Source organism: Pinus tabuliformis, chromosome 3_1 (assembly GCF_031772625.1).
Source record: "Pinus tabuliformis cultivar Carrire ecotype Pingquan chromosome 3_1, CPIR1, whole genome shotgun sequence".
NCBI lineage: Eukaryota > Viridiplantae > Streptophyta > Pinopsida > Pinales > Pinaceae > Pinus > Pinus tabuliformis.
Window position 1 is genome coordinate 532,134,810 of NC_142301.1, and position 21,985 is coordinate 532,156,794.

The window sequence follows — 21,985 nt, forward strand, 5'->3', positions numbered from 1 at the left end:
CATGCATGCTTCCCATTTTCAAAATCCTGCACTTCTTGTTTGCATGTATGATCATTCACTCTTGTCGGGGCTCATATCATCATGTATTCATACTTATCATGTTTTCACTCACCCGTCGGCTGGTCTGGGCTGCCTTGGCCCAAATTGTGCCTTGCCCCACTAGCACTACATATTTCTAGAAGTGAAGGCTCTGCCTTCCCTCTAGAAATTGTGAAAGTCTGGCTAAACACTGACCTCTAGGCTTGCATTGCGTAATTCTTGGAGGAAGTGTCCTGCTAGCCCCATAAACTACGAAATGTAGTTTTCTAGTTGCATGTCACTACTGGTTGAAATTATTTATTGCACAGTTTTAGTCCTTAGTAGGCCGAGTTGGACTATCCATTGTGCAGTTCGAGTAGCTAGTCATTCTTCTGATAGACCGAACTATGCCTCATGCAGTTTTGGTGGTCGATCTCCTAGCCTCTCGGTGAAAATTGCACAATCTTCACAGACAAGCACACAAGTATGTTGCATGTCAGTCCTCTAGTTTTTTTTTGGTCTTTGACTGAAAAATTTCTTGACATGAGTGTTTTTATGTCTCCAGGTATCACATGTGTTTGTCTACCTCTCAGCAGCACATATACAATGGCCTCCAAGGGAGAATAGTCGAAGACACCATTCAAAGCACACTTGGGGATGCAGTCGATCAAGTTTCTATGAACCTGCCTATCCATGAAGACATTAATTTGTTCATGGACAAGGATATCAAGATGAATGGAAATGGCATCACAGTGTGCAGCACCATTAGCAATAGTAGAAGGCAACACACCTGCACCCGACAAATGCAAGAGGAAGGTTGTAGACAACATAAAGGTGGAGCAAAGCTACAAGATCAAGGAAAATCCACTCATGACGAAATCAGCGTTCAAGATTAAAGCTATGAGGTGATGACAGGACATGAAGATTACACAAAGGTAGAGAAAGAAACTGAGAAGGATTTGGATGTGCTGAAGTGGAAAATTAAGGAAGAACAAGAGCTACACAAACAAGAGAATGAGTTACAGCAGGAACAGGTACAACAGGTGGTGCAACATGCACAGATGGTAAAACTACACCCATAAAAGTTATAGATCCATCCCAGTAGCTGGCACGGAGAAGACAACGTGAGAAGTGCTTTTGATTGCATGCAAGGGAATTCAACAGCATGCATGTTAGTGGACGCATGCATGTGATCCCACCCATTTGGCACACTCACTGAGGTGAGGACAAGAAACAAGTCAGACTGGAGTTGAATGTGTATTTTGTCAATTTGATGCACATGGCCAGCAGCACATGCTTAGAGATCAGCACAGAAACTATGCATCAACATGTTCTTGGTCTGGCCCAAGATGACCATGCACATGCTATCAGACAAGTCAGATGGAGGAGCCATATCAGTGTACCTGGATGAAACGGAGGCAAGAGTTTACTTCAGCAAGATGTCACCATTGAGTGCACAGACACCATCATGGATGACCAAGATTAGCATCCAATCACCACCTTCGAACATCACAAGGATGTCAAAGCATTGGTCTCACCAAAATGGTCCAAGTTTCAGTGATGTCTTGCATGGCTTGCTCAAGCCATTTTGTCTCACATGGGTACATGTGCATTGTAATGTAATGCCTTGTCAAGTCGAAGTTCAAGTGTCAATAGTTGAATGTAATAGTCATAGAGTAGTTGAAGAGTCATGAGGATAGATGAATGATTACAAAGGGGAATGTGAAGGGTCACCCCACCCTTTGCTATAAATATTCCCTCATAACTCATTGTACAGGATTTTGGTCAGCCAAGCTTCTAATAATAGTATCTTACTTCTCCACTATACAAAGCTAGTATATTTCTTTGGAGGAGTAGGCGAGAGTGATTGTAACGTTCTATTGTCGAAAGTAGTATTTTTTCATGGTTTCATTGTATGACTAGAATTAATGCTTCTTAATATAATAGAGTCAACATGTTTCATGCATATGCTATATTTATTTCAGCTATCTTGTTTACTCTAAATGATATATGTATATGTTTTCTTACACATGCATGTGTAGCTATTTTATGTATACTTATGTGTGAATCTTATTGAAATGTGTTGTTGGTTTAACCATCACTTTGGATTGCTAGCTTACTTTCATTCCATGTTGTGATGCATCTTTTCTCGTGTGTTCCCTTCTAAACTACGTGCTTTCATAGGTTTCCAAGAGGTGCACTCACCTCACCCTCTGTGTGTTAGAACCACTCATGCACCTTCCTTGGCTTACTGCATATGTCACACCCTTACTACCAATAGGGACATATTACTTGCCTCTGTGCGAAACCACGGTCAAGGTGATACCGTACGACCCACTTCTAGGACTCCTACACCAAACGATCTGAGGTTTAGTTGGGACTTCTTACCGGGGAGATCCCCTGATATGTTGGTGGGTCCAACACCGTCAACATTTACGGCACACGAAGGAGGGTAAGATGACAAATTAAGTCCTCATCATCTATTTTGAATCTTCGCACATCTATCATGGATTTTGTTATAGTTCGTCCTTCGAAATGTCTGTCCAATGGACATATCTTTCACATCGAGACAGAGTTGTAGGATCACTTGTCATGAATCATGTATGATGGTGAAGGTGAAGTGGCCTAGCATGAGCACTTAAATGAATTCCATGCACTCATTGAGGGTGTTATCACAAAATCAAGCACTGAAAGGCTACTGATCAGGTAGACCTTGTGTAACTGTTTCAGACCAATCTTTTGACTAAGGCTTAGCCTCCTTAGCCTGAGAGGGCTCTCTCAAAAGGTTATTGATTTTGACTATTGGTAAGATGGCTAACTCTTGTGAAGTGAATTAAACAAATATGAAGGCTGGACAAACATTACATAGGCTTCCATTGGGCTTATGGAGTCAAACATACTACAGCAAACAATGATGATGCCTTACATAGAAGTTAGGGCATTTGGCATTTGGATGTTCAGAATACCACTTATATAAAACCACAGTTTACAAAGACATACAGGAAGTCAGAGCATGATCAATGAATTCTGAGTGATTATGCATTTGTACAACTGTAAAAGAACACTAAAGAAAATATACCATCCCACATTCTGAACAAGAAAATCCCTTATGAATCCTGAGAAGTAAAACAATCATTTATATTACTGAACTCTGTTTTTACATAAGCTAAAACAGTCCTCTGTTTATCAAATATCCAACCCCCATTACATAGATGTTTCAGCTATATATAGAAACATAATTCTAACTACTTCGAGCTTCCTCCTCCAGCATGAGGGGAGCTCGATGACTGCCACTAATGACACCTATTTACTATTGAACTGACTCATAAATACAATAAGGAACTAACTGTAGTGTTTAAGAGTCCTAAACTAACTATAACTCTAACTCTATCTTCCACGCATGATGACTTCTCTTTGTTCTTTGACACCTGGTCCTTTTTGATATGGCTGAGCTGGATGTCTTTAGTACTCCATATCGACCTTGTACGCCAACTCCTTTAACTTCTCAGTCATGCTGGAGATGTTCCTTGCTTCTCGGCCCTAATTTTCCTTAACTTTCTCAAATGCATAGCAGCATGTCTTCTAGCTTTTAATGACTTGAAATATGGAACGTTGCCACATTCCTGATGTGCTGGCCACCTTTTCCCATGTACCTATGTGATGACAAAACTTTTCAAAAAGATTTGCCGCTTTGTCAATTATAATTGATTGGCTCAACTGAAACATGCAGCTACAGCAGTTTCGTAGCGCGCTACGAAACTGCTGTGTAATTTCAAAAACACAGTCTTCCTTTCATAGCTAAATGATCGCCACTGTCTTCAGAGTTGTCAATATGAGTTCTTTCTGCTCAGGGGAAACTCTTGCAAAAACCTTCACATATGGGATCACTGAATGTATAGCATTCGTATGTAACATCATGAAATAATCACCACCTACACAGAGATCATGGGAAACTGACAATTCCTCCACATCAGCTTCACAGTAAGTAATTTTCATCATCTCATCAGGTGAAATCCACTCGAACCCTTCACTGTTTCATCATATTTTCTCAGTTTGTAGCAGCAAACAACACGATTGGCAAAACCCATTGAACGGACTTCGTTGGCCATGGGATCCTCTGGGGCAATTTCCAGTGCACTTGCATAGTGTGCCAAAGCTGCTTCATATTCTCCAGCTGCAAATGATCTATTTCCTTCAGCCTTTGCCTCATTGGTTTGAGCTAAGGACCTCTGTTTCTGTTCTTCTTTCTCAGATATGACTTCCATTAATTCACTCAGTTCCATGCCAAAGTCAATCAAAGAAACAATAGTACATCTGTTGCAGAAGAAATCAAGCTTTGTCATGCGAATGTTCATCTGAATGGAAATAGAATTTGGATGAACTTTCAAATCCATCTGAAACTTCTCTTGTACCAACATGGCCAACTGAGAACCATCGTCCTTGTTAAGGAAAATACAAACACTATTGACATTCACCTTCAGCTGAAACACAACTCTAGATTTTCCGGTGCCCAATAGCCCTTTAACAAATAAACGATCAGTGCTCCTTATCGGAAAGGACAAAGACGTTCTCTGCAGAATGGTAGCTTAAAAGTTCATTAAGCTTCTTCCACTCCTCTTTCGATAGCTGTCCTGGACGTGGCATGTCAGTGACCGCCTGTGAATCTTCAGAAGCGTTAGAAGGGTTTGAATTTGCTGCTGTTGACCCTCATCCGAAAGACCACCAACTAGATTTCCTCACGCATGCCCTCTCTAATGCCATTTCCTTTGACCTTGCACTTTCAACTCTAGCATGAGCAAGTAACCTCCATAAAAGGATAACCTTTGCGTCTAGCTCCTCCTCAATTTCTATGATTTCTTTGTTTTTCAGTCTGGGTACTTGTTGCAAAAACCCTGCATAGAGCTGAACATACTTCCTACGAAGGTGACAAAGGCGAGAAACATTTTCCCATGATAGGCGGTGCCATGTCTTGTTCTGTAGATGCAGGCTTGCCTGACAGGCATAATGCCACCGAACTCGAGTGTCTTTGGACAGTGAAACCAGTGGCCGGAAGTGTGACACCTCAATGCTTGAAACTATTTCCAATAGTTTCATTCCATCACAATATTGAGCCTCTGACACTGTCGCTGACACATCATTTAGAGTGAGGGACATTTTCTGAGAAGGAACACTTGCGTCCCTCTTATCGTCTGTCATGGCATCCTCATAGCTATCTTTGATATGTGCAGAGACCGAGGGGGCTTCGTCTTCATTTCCACCTTCGCTGGCAGTCTCGGCACCCCATTAGATTGCAGGGCTTCTGAATTGTTTAAACCCTGTGAATTTTCTCCGTAGGCGCTCGGTTTCTTGGGGATTCTCTGATCTGAGACATCTTCGTTGTCGGGCTTGATGGCGGGCTCTATGGTCACCATTTCGTGTGGGTGCTGAAAAACCAGGGTGCTGAAAAACCAGAATCAATGGAGAATAGATCACAGAATTCATTAAGTTCCTTAAGGACGTCGGCAGAGTCAGCACGAATAGGACAATTAAATACCGCAAATCCTGCAAAAGTAAGTCCACTCTCCACAGTCTCTCTATCTAAAATCCTAGCCTCACCAACCGCCATTTCAGGAAGATGCTTGTATGCAAGGGCAAGAACTCGAGATCCTTGCCGAGTATAGTGCTTGTAGGTATCCACATATCCTGGGGCTATATCTGTCAGCCTCTCTGTTTGTCTATATGCCCTACTTGTCTTAAATCCAGTGGAGATCTCAAAGTTGTCCCATCAATGAGATCACGAAGCACCAGAACCATATTCGGAGGCTCATATCCTGGAACTGCAATATCACCAACATAAAAGCATCCAGGTGGAAGAATAGGACGCCAAATAGAGACCTTTCTCTTTGCACTGTTTCCTCTGTTCCACCACACTAACTCAAACTCTGCTACATTTTGATATCTCTGACTAGATAATATGGGTTCCGGGCTTTACAACTTCATAACCTCTTCTATGCTATTGCTACCATGTGCAGGTTTCTGCATGGATGGATTGACACATTCTTGATTGTACTCAAACATAACATAACGAAAATCATAGGCTCTCCACTTTATATGACCAGTTGTCATCTGTAAGGAGTGCCATTTGACCCAGTAATACCAATTTTGTCCATATCTTCTTTACCTTCAGATATTGCAGTTGCACATTGAACTAACAGCTTCTTGGAAGAGCTCCCTGTATGAACATTATCTTTCCGGTAACCAGTTGATGCATATGCTTCTTGTTGCAAAGAATTAGTTTGTGAAATAGAACATGAATCAGAGATATTTGCAACACTGGGATACCATGTATAGCTCCTCTTTGGCAATTTGATGGCGGAAAATTTAGGTGACCTGATGTATGTTCCCCTGTGAGATTCTCACTAGATGCGGATTTCTGGAGGGAAGCAGAACTCTGTTCAATAGGCATGCTAGGATTTTGACCTCCACTGAAAACTCGAACAAATCCCCAATTTCGTAGCAAGCTACGAAACTACCTAAACATGTAGCGCTGCGAAACTGCTAAAAAGGATTTATGTGCATGTAGGACTTTTGGCATTGAAATTTTGTCAGTGATAACAGAGGGCATGGAAGATCTTAATGAAATAGAGGTTTGTTCATTGCTCGCACACACACTTTGCGACCACCCATTGAAATGGTGTGGCACACTACCTCATAACTCCATGCTCTTATTGAAGCAGATTAGCGATCTAATCGAATATATTTTCCATCATTTTGATCCTGAAGTACTTGATAATTTTTTTTTAAAAGAACGGAAGGCCCCGCATGAATCACCAATGGAGTTTTCAGAGCGCTTCCATCTATTCATTTTTTAATCCCCAAAAAAGATGAAATTTCAGTACCTCATGGATAGATTTGAATATTGCCTTGTCAAAATTTTCAATCCCAAGAATAATTTCAAGCTCAAACCCTGCTCAGCATACTTTAGTGATGGAGCTACACAATCACAGATTAACACGCTCGCCATCACAAGTGATTGTCCATCGTCCTGTCATCAAACAACTCCACCACCATAGAGTGATGAGGGAGAATATGTGCACACATTTGTTCAACCATCACATCTGACATCGCTCCTCTTGATTTTCACGCAACTTGGTTGTGAATCCATTGGGTTATCACATGTGTTTTGTACCTCAACCTTCGTCTTCATATTCTGATGATCCTCTGGATGACACTGTCTTGTGTTCTTCCATTTTAGACTCTACTCCTGTTGTGAATGAGGATCAAGTTATCGACAAAGTCGGTGTTGCATAACCAACATGCATTGTCATTCATAAAGTGTATGAATGGGTGCTTAAACATCCATAAGTAGTAGAGGATCATCCCTGTCTGTCTGTACCTCCTTGATTTTTTCCTAACCTCCTTAGTGATCCTGCCATCCTATATTTTTCATGTGTATCTCCGTCCATAGATGCGCCCATTGTTGATCATTCGCAGGACACACTGGATGTCAGTCCATCATCTGAAAAAAGGTAGAACCAATCATTATTGGAACATCCACTAGATTTTTCATCTATCCTTTCTGGAAATGTAGACGATGAACATTCTTGCTTCTCTTCTACCCCTCTTTGCGATTCATCAAATCATGAGGATGTCGACCAACATCTTGAGTTTTCTGATATTGGTTGTCGTGATCTCTTTACCTCATCATCTAATCACGATTTAAATTCACTCGTTTTTAATCTCTCTAAGCCATTGGTCTACAATGATCCATCTGTTAGTGAAGTCAAAACCCCCCATGTTGTCGAGGAACTTCAGCCTGAGCTAATGGTTATGTCAGGCCCTCACTATCTTGAGGTTGGTTTCACTTATGATCAGGAAATTGTTCAAACATCCAACGCTCATCATCACTCATCTATATGCATTGAAGATCAATCTAAAACTTAGATTTCACTTCCTCCACTTGAACTACATGATCCCATCACTCATGCATTGGAGGAATCTTACTCAACAAGCACACTTGCGCTTCATAAGTAGTCTACCTTCCTCTTGTGTGCTTTCATGTCACAGTCAAGAGTATCTACGTGCTTAACATCTGCACATAGTGTCACATAGCATCATGATATGTCCACGGACTGCATGTCATTCCCTTTCACTCATTTTTGTTCTGTGGACACTTGTAAGTGCAGAGTGTGTCTGTATTTGTTGTTGTATCTTTCACATATGTTGGTTTGCACAACTTTATTGTTCGCAAACCATGCCTACACATACATGGGTAAACCAATGTGTCAGTGGCTGCATTAGAAATAGCACTTCATGTGAGATGACCCATGTAGTGTTAGCTTAGGAGTAGGAGTAATGTTTTCTTTTTGATTTTTTTGCTTGCATACATGTTTGCTTCTTTCTTTGTGTGTTTGTATGCTTGCTTGTTTGTTTGCTTACTATCTTTGCCTTCGCACTTTCTTCTACTTCTTGCTTTGATTTTTGGTTTGTTTGCTTGTTATTTTTCCTTAGGTTAGTTTCGCATGGACCGTGTGCGTGCGACTCTTGAAACAAGTTGGGTAAAGTACAAGAGGAATTGTACAGCTATCAACATTTGGTTATCTATTGTCTGCTCTCTTATGTAAGAACTTGTTGTCTTCAGTCCATAATACATCAATGAATAATATGTATTTTTTGAAGTGAACCTTGCTGAAAACACAACGCTTGCACGCTAACTAGTATCACCTACTCTAGTCAGTTGTTTTTTGGTTAATCCTTGTCAGCTCAGTCAAGTAGAGTAAGGTGAGGAGGAAAACCTTAACAAGCACGCTAGGGGTATATATAAACTACTTCTCTAAAGGAACAACCTCTTATTCTCTCAATAATTTGGGATCCATCTTCTGCCTCTGAAATGAATACGTGCTATGTACAGTTATGAAAATGAAAAATGAAAAAGTGAAAAATTTTGAAAAAATGAAAAATGAATAAGGCGAAAGAAGAGAAAGGCTTGCTGCGCAGAGAGGTGATGCAAGTAACTCTGTTGGGGTATTGACCATGCTCACTAGCAATGGAGTGATGCTTGTGTTTGTGCGTGACTCTGTTGGGGTACTGTCTAGGCCTGCTGGCAGTAGAGCAACACTAGAGATGAATCTAAAACTCTAAAGACTATACTTCTTGTGCACCAATATACCCCTCATTCCCAATCGAAACAACTATGTTGTATTGTCTTGGAATGTGTGTCAACTGACCAAGAGTATGGAAAATTCTACATATTACAATTAAGCAAGTGTGGAAACCAAGATGAACATAGAACTGAACAATACTTCCAGAGGTGTTAGACTTTCTTATCACGAACAAGGTCCATTCGGAGATCTGGATTTATACCAGTGTGTTGCCAAGTGTTGTAGAAGCTACAACCACCCTCCAAAATTTTGTCTTAGCTTCATTTTTGAGCCTCCCTATCGACCATCCTCGGTAGCATGTCTTACACTATCAAGCACATTAGCTTCAGCTGTTTTAGAGAGTCTTGTCAGCCTATGCATGGAAGTTTGTTCCACCCCTTCACAGGGTGCTTTCTAGTGTCAGTGTCAGCTGTAGGTTGAGTAGATCCCTGTGGGAATTGTGTAATTCTAGATGGGAAGCAGCCTTCCCTCCAGAAATTGTGCAAACCCAGCTGGGCTCCAGAATTGCGCAATTTTTCCTGATATTCTTCCTCTCAAAATTGCGCAATTCATCCCAAGACCACTGCTCAGCCCATAAATTTGCGCAATCCTAGGAGGCAGTGACTTGTTCCTCCAAGAAATTGTGCAATCCCCCTAGAAACACGAGCCGAACATCTAGTAGAAATTGTGTAAACCCAGTTAGGCAGCCTGTTGGGCTCAGAAATTGCACAATGTAGTCAGACATGCTTCCTTGAGAAATTGGCGAGGTCTAACCCAATATAGCCTGTTGGGCTCAGAAATTGCATAATGCATTTAGATAGGCTTCCTTGAGAAAATTGTGAGGTCTGACCCAGGACAGCTTACTGGGCTTAGAAATTGTGTAATCTAGTCACATAGGATTCGTTGAGAAAATTGCAAGGTCTGACCCAGGATAGCTGCTGAGCCCAGAAATTGCACAATCCTGGGAGACAATCACCTGTTCCTACCAGAAATTGTGTAATCCCTCTGAGGCAACCATCTCTGCTCAGCCAAGAAACTATGCATATTTTCATCCCAGGCTTACAGACCGATGCATGTGGCTTTGGTTGACTGGTTCCCTCCGAGACCGAGAAAAACTGATTTGCATGCATGGACTGCTTTTCCCAAGGTAGCATGCAAAGGAATCCCTTGATTAAGGGATCTATTTTTAGCAGTTGGAGGTTACATGCAAAGATCATTTCAGCAACCTCCCTCCAAGTGTCGCTTTTCCTAGATTTGTGGCATGCACGTCACAACCTCTATTTTATCAAAACTCATCAATCGGATGCTACAGAGCTCATTCCTCACATCGACCTTGTAGCTTTGACATCCCACATTGCATCTAGGATTCGTCAGCACATTCATCTTAGTCGTTTCAAGGTAAGCCCACTTTTCATGCCTTATGTGACATTTTTGTCGCCTTTTTTTGTTTCGCTTCATGTGTATTGTATGCTTGATTTCAGTGAGTTCATTCTATCATTTTGATGTATGTTAGCTTGTAGAAGCATTGTTTCAGTTTTCGTTCGCATCTCACTGATGTCGTATGCATGACACTATTTTTTTCACAAACGGTTTTTGGTGCAGCGACTCACTTCACACACATGCATGCTTCCCGTTTTCTGAATCCTGCACTTGTTGTTTGCATGTATGATCACTCATTCTTGTCTACATTCATCTCATCATGCATTCAGACTTCTCATGTTTTTACTCATCCATCGGCCAGTCTGGGTTGCCTTGGCCCGGAACGTGCCTTGCCCGGTCAACACTACGTATTTCCGCAAGAGAAGGCTCAGCCTTCCCTCTAGAAATTATGCAAGTCTAGCCCAAAATTGACCTCCAAGCTTGCATTGCACAATTCTTGGAGGCGGTGTCCTGCTGGCCCCAGAAATTACGCAATGTAGTTTGCTGGTTGCATGTCACCGCTAACTGAAATTGCACATTGCACAATTTCAGTCCTCAGCAAGCCAAGTTGTTCTATCCATTGCATATTTATAGTAGTCATTCAGCCTCTCGACAATCCAGACTATGCCTCGTGCAGTTTTGGGAGTCAGTCTCCCAGCCTCCCGACGAAAATTGCACAATCTTCACAGAGAGTCACACGAGTATGTTGCAAGTCATTCCTATAGTTTTTTTTGGTTTTCAATTGAAAATTTTGATTGTCATGAGTGTTTCTATGTCTCCAGGTTTCCTAGGCATTCATTTGCCTCTCAACAACACAGGTACAATGGCCTCCAGGAGAGACAAGTCAAAGACACCATTCAGAGCACACTTGGGGATACAGTCGATCAAGTGTCTATGAACTTGCCTATCCATGAAAACATCAATTTGTTCATGGACAAGGATATCAAGATGAATGGCAATGATATCACAATGAGCAGCACCATCAGCAACAGTGGAAGGTAGCACACCTGCACGCGACGAATGCAAGAGGAAGGTTGTTGATAGCATAGAGGTAGAGTAAATCTGAAATTTCAAAGAAAATCCACTCATGATGAAAGAAACTTTGGAGATCGAAGCTATGAGGTGATGGCGTGACACAAATATCATGCGACAGTAGAGAGAGAAATAGAGAAGGAGTTGCATGTGCTGAAGCGGAAACTCAAGGAATAACAAGAGCTGCACAGAGAATGAGTTACATCAAGAACAGGTACAGTAGGGGGCGTAACTTGCATAGAAGATGAAACTGTGCCCGTACAAGGTATAGATCAATCCCAGTAGCTGCCATGGAGTAAACAAGGTGAGTAGTGTTGTTGATCGCATGCAAGGGAATTCAGCAGCATGCATGTCAGTGCATGCACGCATGTGATCCCACCCATTTGACACACTCACTAAGGAAAAGACAAGAAGCAAGTCCGACTGGAGCTGAATGTGTATTTTGACAAGTTGATGCGCACTGCCATTAGCACATGCTTGGAGATCAACACAGACACTATGCATCAACATGTTGTTGGTCCGGTCGCACCTAGGACGACCATGTGCATGCTACCAGATGAGTCAGACGAAGGATTCATATCATCATACCTGGATGCAATGGACGCAAGGGTTCGCTTCAGCAAGATGTCACCATTAAGTGCACAGACACCATCACAAACGACCAAGCTTGGCATCCGCTCACCACCTTCTACCATCACAAGGATGTTAAAGAGTTGGTCTCACCACAACGGTTCGAGTGTCAGTGTTGTCTTGCATGGATTGCTCAAGCAATTTCGTATCACATGGGCACATGTGCATTGTAATGTAATGTCTTGTCAAGTGGAAGTTCAAGTGTCAATAGTTAAATGTAACAGTCATAGAGTAGTTGAGGGGTCATGAGGATAGATGAACAATCAGAAAGGGGAATGTCAAGGGTCACCCCACCCTTTTCTATAAATAGTTCCTCATAACTCATTATATAGGATTTTGGTTAGCCAAGCTTCCGATATGAGTATCTTAGAGAGAGCTTGGACAGTATTGTAATGAGCCTTAGCTTCTCCACTGTGCAGAGCTAGTATATATCTTTCAAGGAGTATGCGGTAGTGACTGTAATGTTCCGCTGTTGGAACTAGTTGTTGGTCATGGTTGTATTGTATGATTGGAAATTACACTTCTTAATATAACAGAGGAAACATATTTCATGCATATGCCATATTGTATTTCATCTATCATGTTTACTCTAAATGATATATGTATATGTTTTCTTACGCATGCATGTGTAGCTATTTTTTGTATATGTATGTATGAATCTTACTAAAATGTGTTCTTGGTTTAACCATCACTTTTGATTTCTAGCTTACTTTCCTTCCATGTTATGATGCATCTTTGTTCGTGTGTTCCCTTCTTAACTATGTGCTTTCATAGGTTTCCAAGGGGCTCACTCACCTCACCTTCCATGTGTTAGAAATACTCATGCACCTTCCTTGACTTACTACATATCTCACGCCCTTTCTACCAACAGGGACATCTTACTTGCCTCTATGTGAAACCGCGGTCAAGGAGATACCATACAACCCACTGCTGGGACTCCTACACCAAACTGTCTAAGGTCTATTTGGGACTTCTTACTAGGGAGATCCCCTAACATGTTGGCGAGTCCAGGACCATGAACAGATTCTTTGATATATGTGTGTGTGTTTGTGTGTGTGTGTGTCTATATTAGGATAGTAATATTACTTTTCTCTTAAAGACTGGCTTTCTCTTCCTTTTCCGTAAAAGAACCATTATACACTTTGCAATCGAATACATCACAAAGCTAACTTTCTTGTTTATCTCAAAACTATATGAGTTTTTATAGTTTCATTTATTGCAGCCAAGACAAATTTTTAAGATTATGGTGAACGACCTTATTTTCCAATTTGGGCTCGTACTCCAAATGGTGTGAGATATAATTATGACTTCATATCAAGGAGACCCCCTTACTATTAGTGGCATCCATCACTGTCAATAGGTTACGAGGGTATTATCAAAAAATTGTTTCTTCATATTGATCTTAGATGGCATGAGATAGTACATTTCACTGAAAGAATCAACCTTTACAGAGGCTATGGCTTCAACTTGATTATTGATAATGGCCTCCCACTTTAGGTAAACCTACACCATGACCCATTTGGTCATGCCATTATATGGTATCAAGAGTGACCTGTTAGTGATCTAATGTATCTTGGACTTTCTAATATTAAACATTATTGCATGGCCCTCGTCCTGTGTATCAAACAAGGAATGGGCAGAGATGTGATAGATTTCACCCCAATCACGTTGTATATCACTTCCATCAAAATACACAGTATCACCATAGAATACTTCATTCTCAATAGGATATAATACTATAGGATCCATGATATTAGGCTTTTTCCCATTTCCCTTGCATGTTTTGGACATCTTGTCAATTTAGTATCTTCAGCACATGCATGCAATAACTACCAGTGCTTCAAGATTTATAGTTCATAAGAAAATGAATTTAAATTTCAAATATAATTACTTACTTGGATCGGAATCATATTAGGTAGAAGATATCCTTCGAGAAGTGGGCATAACCTTAATGCTAGGAGAGTATTGAATTGAATAGGAATGCAATTATGCAGCGCCACGAGAGTAAATGTGTTGGCTTAGATGAATACTTTATAGAAATTCTTGACGGCATAATAGTTAAATGGAGACTTTAATTCCATCCTTAGGGGTGTTCTTGCAAAAGGGAAGACATTGGAGTGATCGAGGTAGGTTTCTAATGTGTTATGAGTTAGTCATTAATGCCACTCAGGCAACTCAACACGAAATCATGTCACAATTTTATATCTGTGCAAGGATCAGTGAGGCAGAATTAGAAGATCCTAGCATTAATCTTGTAAGGTTGCACTCAGAAATTATGGCTAAAAGTGATATATTAGATAGGATAAAGTGTAAAGGTATTGTGACAAAAGACAATATATTCCCTTTGCAGAAAAGTTTAAAGGAAAAGCTTTGAGGGGCATAGTCCATTTTTTGACAAGGATGAGGATTATTAACAAATAAGATAAAACAGTGTAACATAGTTCTTTGAGTCTAAACCCTTCCCCCCATGGGATCGATACTAGGAAATAAACAATAGCCAACATGTATTAAAGTTTTTCACAACACTTTCTTTTGACTTTCGACCTCCAATATGGGGGTGTTTTTGGATGCGAGAAGATTTCCTGTAATATGTCCTCAACATTGGAATATTGGGAAATGATCAAACTAATCATTGTCATCACCATATTTATTTAGGACTATTGACCTTTGATACAGGGTAATTTGGGAATAATGGGAGAAAAATTTTGATGCATCATCAATGTCGGGAAATCAAAGAGGATGATTTCTTCAAAGGATGAAAATGTTCTTGATTTATGGTCTACAATACAAAAGGGTATAAGTAAGGGGGAAAATATCTCTGATATGGTGGCTTTAAGGCCTACGGGTCTTAAAAGATGGTATGCTTCATAGAAGGTCCATTGTTGGAGGTTTTAGATCAATAAGAAGATAACTACGGTGGGACCCCACAAAAATTTTAATTTGGGAGGGGGGTTTGTGGGTACAACATGTGGATAGTGGGAATTTAACCTCCATGAAATATTTTAGAATATTCTTAGTAGTATATAAAAATCAAATGTTGAGATTTATCTCCAACATAGTAATGCCCTTTTCTCCTTCTTTAATTAAATTCATTAATTAAAAAAATGTCATATGAGCACCTGTCATATGAAATGGGTTATGATTTTTTTGGGTATGTGGTATTGATAAGGCATGGTATTGGTTAATGATACTCCTTTTACAAAGAATCTCCATGGTAAAGTGGAGGTGAGTAGAAATGGTTAAAAATTTTGTTACATGTTTTTCGAAATGTATATATGTTTAACTTAAATATAGATTCTTCTAATAATTGATAAAGCTTGTAACTTAATTGATTTTTACTATATTTTCTTGAAAATATGAACATTATATCATGAATCACATAAACATAAAATCTGAAATGAAATATATCATTCAGTAATATTTTATTGCTTATCATGGATTGATGCCTATCTATAAACTATTTAATTTATATGATTATACTAGTTATAAATATTACAACTATTTAATCATTTAAAAATTTAAAAAAATGATCGATCTATCTATCTATCTATCTATATAAATATATAATTTACATAAAATAACATTAAAACATCTCATCTATAGTTTTATTTTATTTATTTTTATTTCATTTTATTTAATGGAATATAAATATTTATATAATATAATATAATAAAACAACACAGCATCTTCATTCTTTTAATGAAAGTAGAGAACCCCTCCACGGCCATTATTATTTTAAAATTTTTAAACAAAATTCATTATAAAGTAAATAATATATTTGGTAAATGGTGGTATACTACCTTAAACAAAAATTAAAAATTAAATAGATTTAAAGGCTAAGAGCATTCAGTTTTCCTTTAAAAAACTACAAATTATATATATATAATACTAAATCACATAAAGTACTATACACCAATTTATTCTCTGAATTCACAATAAGTTTAAACCTAAATTGTTGTGATTATTATATCATCACAGACGCTTTAAACACATTCAAGTTCTATATAATTTCATAGGACTAGTTATCCGAATGTCACATGTCCGGATGCTGCTTGCAATCTGCTCCTATCAGTGTTAAAATAAGGAGGGATCTATTAAAACTTGGCGCAACGATGGGGAAAATCGGCTATGGTAAATGGGCTGTTTGGATGGCCGTCTATGTGCAGCTGGGTTTATTTGCTGCTGTTGTTATTTCTCAACGGCCAGGTGATCAAGACGCTCTTAATAGCAATTTTGAGTGTTTCGGTTTTCTTAACTTGTGAGATATGACTGGAAGTTGGCGTTTTAATCACTCATTCCTTATTTAGCCTTCGTATTATTCTTTGGTTTACAAATTATATTCTCTCACTAAGTAATTGAATTTTGGGTATCAGAATTTCTGAGTATTGCTTGTGGAGGGGAAATGAATTACACTGGCCAAAACAACATAAGTTGGGTCAGTGATGCTAATTTCATGAACGTCGGCAAGACAGCAGAAACAGGGGCTGACTCTCAAGGAGCCTTCGGTTCTCACTTGCACACCCTACGCTTCTTCCCGAAGCCCCTTAACAAGTCTTGCTATCAGTTACCAGTGCTCCCCAATGTTCCTTTCATCTGCAGATTATGGTTTGCGGTCGGAAATTACACTGGATTCCCAAATAACGTGAGCAGCTTCCGTTTCTCTCTGGAGACACAGGGTACGTTGATCCATGAAGACGTGACACTAACAAACCAAAATGTATTGTATTTTGAAAATATATTGGTTAGTTCTCGGAGTGTGCTGTATATTTGCCTGATAAGAACCTCGGACAGTGATGATCCCCTTATCAATGCTATAGAGTTGAGAACCCTTAAAGATGGAATGTATGGACAGGCTAAGCCAGGAATGGCCTTGTCTTTATCACTACGACGAGATGTCGGGGGCAATTCGTCGGTTAGGTATGCATTTTTAACTTTATCTGTTTTGCCTATGGAAGTGTAAGCTAATAATCAACTCGCACCGCAAACCATTTTACTATCAGGTATCCTCTAAATTTATTGATTGACATAATAGTTTTGTATGGTAAATCAAGCAGGTATCCTGAAGACAACTTCGATCGCATTTGGGAACAGGATTTTGGTTCTGATGTACACAAAATAAGTACACTGCACCCCATTTCATCGAACAATACGAAGAACTTTCCTCCAACTGCTGTCATGCAAACGGCGTGGAGTGAGGACAGTTTTGTTATGCAACCGGGATCGATGCCGCAAGGTTACGCAACATTACTGCTGCTGTATGTTGCAGAGATCCCGACGCTAAATATATCTGGACCGATATCTTTTTACGTCTGGATAAATGGGGAAAAACGGTCAGACATGATTATGATGGTGTCCAATTACTCCGCCCTAGAGCTAACGTTCCTATCCAAAGCAACATATGCAACAGGAGATTTCACATTTGACCTGGCGAAGGCCACCGACTCAAACAGTCTTCCTATAATCAATGCATATGAGTATTATTCGTTAGTTCATACGGCTCCAGCAACGTATTCACAAGATGGTAAGTGTGAGGGCTAGATTGCCTAAAATTACTCGTTTCTTAATTCCATGTCTGACTAACTAGTTGTTGGACTGCAGTGACAACACTCGAAGATCTGAAGAATGCGTATGACGTAAAAGATTGGATTTCGGATCCCTGCTATTTGATACCATGGAAAGGAATTGGGTGTATTAACACCTCTTCGTCCTTAGGAATTTCGGAAATGTAAGTTTAATGCTCCTATTTGTTTACTAATGGCTGAAATTGAAAAACTAACGAATCTGAGTGAAACTATAAGCACTTACCTCATCCTCTTCTTGCCAGAGATTTATCGGGGATGAATCTTACAGGACCGGTACCTGAGTATATTGGACAATTGACTTCATTGGTGAACCTGTAAGGAAATCCATTTTCTCTGTGTATACCCTATGGGATCCCCTCGTGAAAAGTTGTAGAATACATCAGATACGCATGACCATTATATTACATATCCATGTCTATTTTGTCTGATAACATAGACGAAATATCTGGCTTCGAAATAATTCTAGGCAATGGTTGTAAGCCAGCATTCTTCATATTGTATTAAAAGTTTTGGTGGTTCATAATTCTCCCAAGTACCTGCAACTATTTAAAATAGAGTTTGGTGTTGAGGCTTATGAAGGAAAATTTGTTAATATTTCAGTATTACATTACTAGTGGATTTCATCTATCATCTTTGGAATTAGCAGGTCACTTGACAATAATCATCTGAACGGACCCTTGCCAAATTTCTCCAGCTTAACCATGTTGGAGAGATTGTAAGTACTTTCTTGGAAACATAAACCCTCCCCTCTCATGCCGGTCGTTTGTTTCTTAATTCGGATAAACTGTCATTTTATAGAGGAAACTGCAACTAATCGATGGTTCGCTCGTTCTGCAGATATCTACAAAACAACGACTTGAATGGCAGTATTCCAGACTGGTTATTTCAACTCAAAAATCTTAAAGAGCTGTATGGCTCTCTCCTGGTTCCCTTGCCAGCTCTGGTTCAAAATTAAAAGGAATCTGATTTTATATTGTAATATAATAATCCGACTTCCATCCATTGGTGTTGAAATTTGCAGTTCACTTGAGAATAACCATTTGATAGGACCGTTGCCAAACTTCTCCATTTTAACCACTTTGGAGGTGTTGTAAGTATTTCTTCTCAACCGAAACCTTTCCTTTGTAGCTTTTTTATTCTTATTCAAGATGAATTGTCGTATTACTCGCCTGTTGTGCTCGTTGTGCAGGCATTTACAAAATAACAGCTTGAATGGTGGTGTTCCAGAATGGTTATTTAAACTCAAAAACCTGAAAGAGTTGTACGTTTCTTTATCCTGCTTCTTTTGGGAGCTCCTATTCAAATTTAAGGAAAAAATTTAATTCTAACATCGTACAGCATTCCTTTTTGCAAATCATCACAGGTTCATACAGAACAATAATTTCAGCGGGGTAATTCCTGAGGAACTTGTGGACAACCCGACATTGAACTTCAAGTAATAAATACTATAATCATTATTGATGATTATGGTTTTTAATTTATTTTCTATTTATTGATATTTTTTATTTGATTATCTTTTCATGTAATATGTTGCAGATTCTATGGGAACAAGAACCTCTGTGTGATGAAGGCGGGGCAATGTAGTACCACAAATAGCTCAAAGAATGTCGTTTTTGGAATAACTATAAGTGGATGTTTAGTAATTGCGTTGGCGTTGGTGGTGGGTATCGCTCTGTATTGGAGAAAAAAGCAGCGTGTCAATAAAGGTCAGGAAGTAGCTTGAATGTTACGAACATTTTACTGTAACACATCACGGGAGTTTTCTATAGGAAATTACCTGGGACGTTTCTTTTATACTCTGTAAATTTATTTGGATTGCAGGCTACGCTATGATCCTGGCAAAGCTAACAAATTGCCGAGCCTTTACGAGAAAGGAGATTAGGGATGCCACAAAAAGGTTTAGTCAGCCTATTGGGCAAGGGGGCTCTGGAACGGTGTACTTAGGTAAACTGCGGGAAGAGAAGGATATAGCAGTGAAAGAGGTCTCATCACTTGAACTTTTTATCAATGAGGTACATCACACAAATTCTGCATTTGCCTCATTATATTGGCACTTTGGTTGCACCCCTAATATGGATAGTAAAATTCATGACGGTGGCTTCCTTTGATTAACAGGTCGATGTTCTTTCTAAAGCTCAGCATGAGAACTTGATGCCTTTACTCGGTTACTGTATTAAATCGAAAAAACCTATGCTTATCTACGAGCACATGTCAGGGGGATCCCTGTGGGACAGGCTTCATGGTAGTTATGTTGCTGAGCAAGATGTTTGCTTGAGTTGCTGAAGATTAATTTCAAGTACTTAAAAATACAATAAACCTTATATCTTATTTGAAATTTACTTTCCAGGTTCTGAAAAAGACCATTCGGACCTGGAGTGGAAAACGAGGCTCGAAATAGCATTAGCTGCAGCGCAGGGTAACTCTTTCATTGATTTGACGCACAGTATTTTTTTGTGATTTAAACGCTATTACAAAGGATATGTCATCCCTAACCATACGTATCATGATCCAACTCTCTCTCTGTCCAAAGGACTGGATTGGTTGCACGCGGATTGTTCCTCAAAGATAATTCACAGGGACGTTAAGACCGCTAACATCCTTCTAGACAACAATATGAATGCAAAACTAGCTGATTTTGGCATTTCAAGGGTAACAAAGAGTGGGGAGTCTTCATCTGCGGCAACATCCATGGCGAAGGGAACGCCTGGCTATATCGATCCAGAGTATATCACACATATGACTTCTACTTACTTTAAAATATTCTTCTTCGTGATTAAGGTGTTCAATTACTTGCTGAGAGAGGAGGCCGATTTAATTTTGTTTGGGGATGTTTTACAGGTATGGCCGCACTCTGAAGGTGACTCATAAGAGTGATGTATATAGTTTTGGAGTCGTTTTGCTGGAAATCATATTCGGCAGAGAAGCCACAAACGCAGATCCCAATGAGAAAGAGCTCGTTAAATGGGTAATCCAAACAAGCATTCAATTTCATTTTCTGCCAAAGACTGAGCATGCGTCATAGTAAAGCTCATGTGACTAATAATACTTATATTTCGACGCCTTTGCAGGTAAGAAACTTTTTGCATGTCGAACATTTAAACGCAGAAATCATAGACAGGAGGATAGCTGGAAACTGCAACATGGAATCAATAGCTTGTGTTGCGAAACTAGCGCTGAAATGTGTTGATGACAGTCCGGATTTGAGGCCCAGCATAGGCGATGTAGTCGATGAAATAAAACAGGCCATCGAACTTGAGAAGGGTCAGAAATTGTAATTATGTTAAATATAGAGATTGAGAAGGGTCAGAAATTGTAATTATGTTAAATATAGAGAGTGAGTTAAGTGAGTGTTTGAAAGTGTTTGAGTAGTTGAGTGTTGTGTTGAGTCAAGTAGAGTTAAGTTATAGATGATTTTTAGTATGTCATTGCATGTGGATATATGTCAAGATATTTTAGACAAGTAGCTAGTCTAAAAAACTTAAATACCTTTCACCTATTGTAAGAATCAAGTTCTGTGTGATCAATAGAAGATATTTTAGACAAATAATAGTCTAAAAAATTTAAATACCTTTCACACATGATAAAAATTTAAATACCTTTCACACATGATAAGAATCATGTTGACAGCTCATATTTTGTGTAACGAATAAAAAAGCAGCCAATCATATTTTATATGTAAATTTCTATTTTGTTTCTTCCACTACCAACAAATTAGTATCAAAACAAAGTTACACAAAGCCAGAGAAAGCAGATCAGCAATAATATGTGAAAAAAAAATCAACTTCTGAACTATAACGCACCGTACACACCGTACAGTACGATATATTCAGTGCGTTAACATTCTCGTGGGCTTAGCATAGAGCCGCGGTCTTTCTATATCGTGGATAGCGTTTGCACACAACGCATCATCAGACAAGGCCGCGTTAATAGAGCGAAGATAATTTTTTTTTGATAAAAGATTCGAAGTCGAGTTATGAGACGGCCACAACCGCCGTCGTCGTGAGCAGTCCCTAGATGACCACTTGTCGTTGAGGGTTTTGAAATCGCCATGAGCCTGGGGTAAGGAAAAGGTTAACCGATGTAGTCGATGAAATAAAAGAGGCCTTCAAACTTGAGAGCATGATACTGAGCATGATAATAGGAGTAGAAGCACATGAATTGATTGAAAGTTAGAAGTGGTCGGAA

At 39.4% G+C, this 21,985-nt stretch overlaps 1 protein-coding gene across 2 annotated transcripts; it reads left to right on the plus strand.

The window, feature by feature from the left end:
* The first annotated feature begins 16,231 nt into the window (after positions 1–16,231).
* LOC149188167 (putative LRR receptor-like serine/threonine-protein kinase At5g48740) lies at positions 16,232–21,365 on the plus strand. Of its 2 annotated transcripts, none has more exons than XM_089411598.1 (17): positions 16,232–16,424; positions 16,592–17,135; positions 17,273–17,739; positions 17,817–17,943; positions 18,043–18,114; positions 18,447–18,515; positions 18,638–18,709; positions 18,822–18,890; positions 18,990–19,061; positions 19,164–19,235; positions 19,337–19,506; positions 19,622–19,812; positions 19,916–20,045; positions 20,148–20,216; positions 20,331–20,523; positions 20,639–20,765; positions 20,869–21,365. In XM_089411598.1, exons 1-17 carry the CDS (start codon positions 16,256–16,258, stop codon positions 21,073–21,075), a joined length of 2,820 nt encoding a protein of 939 aa, XP_089267724.1. In that variant the 5' UTR covers positions 16,232–16,255; the 3' UTR covers positions 21,076–21,365. The 2 variants fall into 2 exon arrangements, with proteins under 2 accessions (XP_089267724.1, XP_089267726.1); XM_089411600.1 differs by having other exon boundaries at positions 16,234–16,424; positions 19,916–20,042.
* The last annotated feature ends 620 nt before the right edge of the window (positions 21,366–21,985 follow it).

Coding starts and splice junctions, on each gene's coding strand:
- LOC149188167 (XM_089411598.1), top strand. CDS start 16,256: ATGTCCGGATGCTGCTTGCAATCTGCTCCTATCAGTGTTAAAATAAGG. Junction 18,516..18,637: donor TTAACCATGTTGGAGAGATT/GTAAGTACTTTC, acceptor CTCGTTCTGCAG/ATATCTACAAAACAACGACT. Junction 19,507..19,621: donor AAAGCAGCGTGTCAATAAAG/GTCAGGAAGTAG, acceptor TTTGGATTGCAG/GCTACGCTATGATCCTGGCA.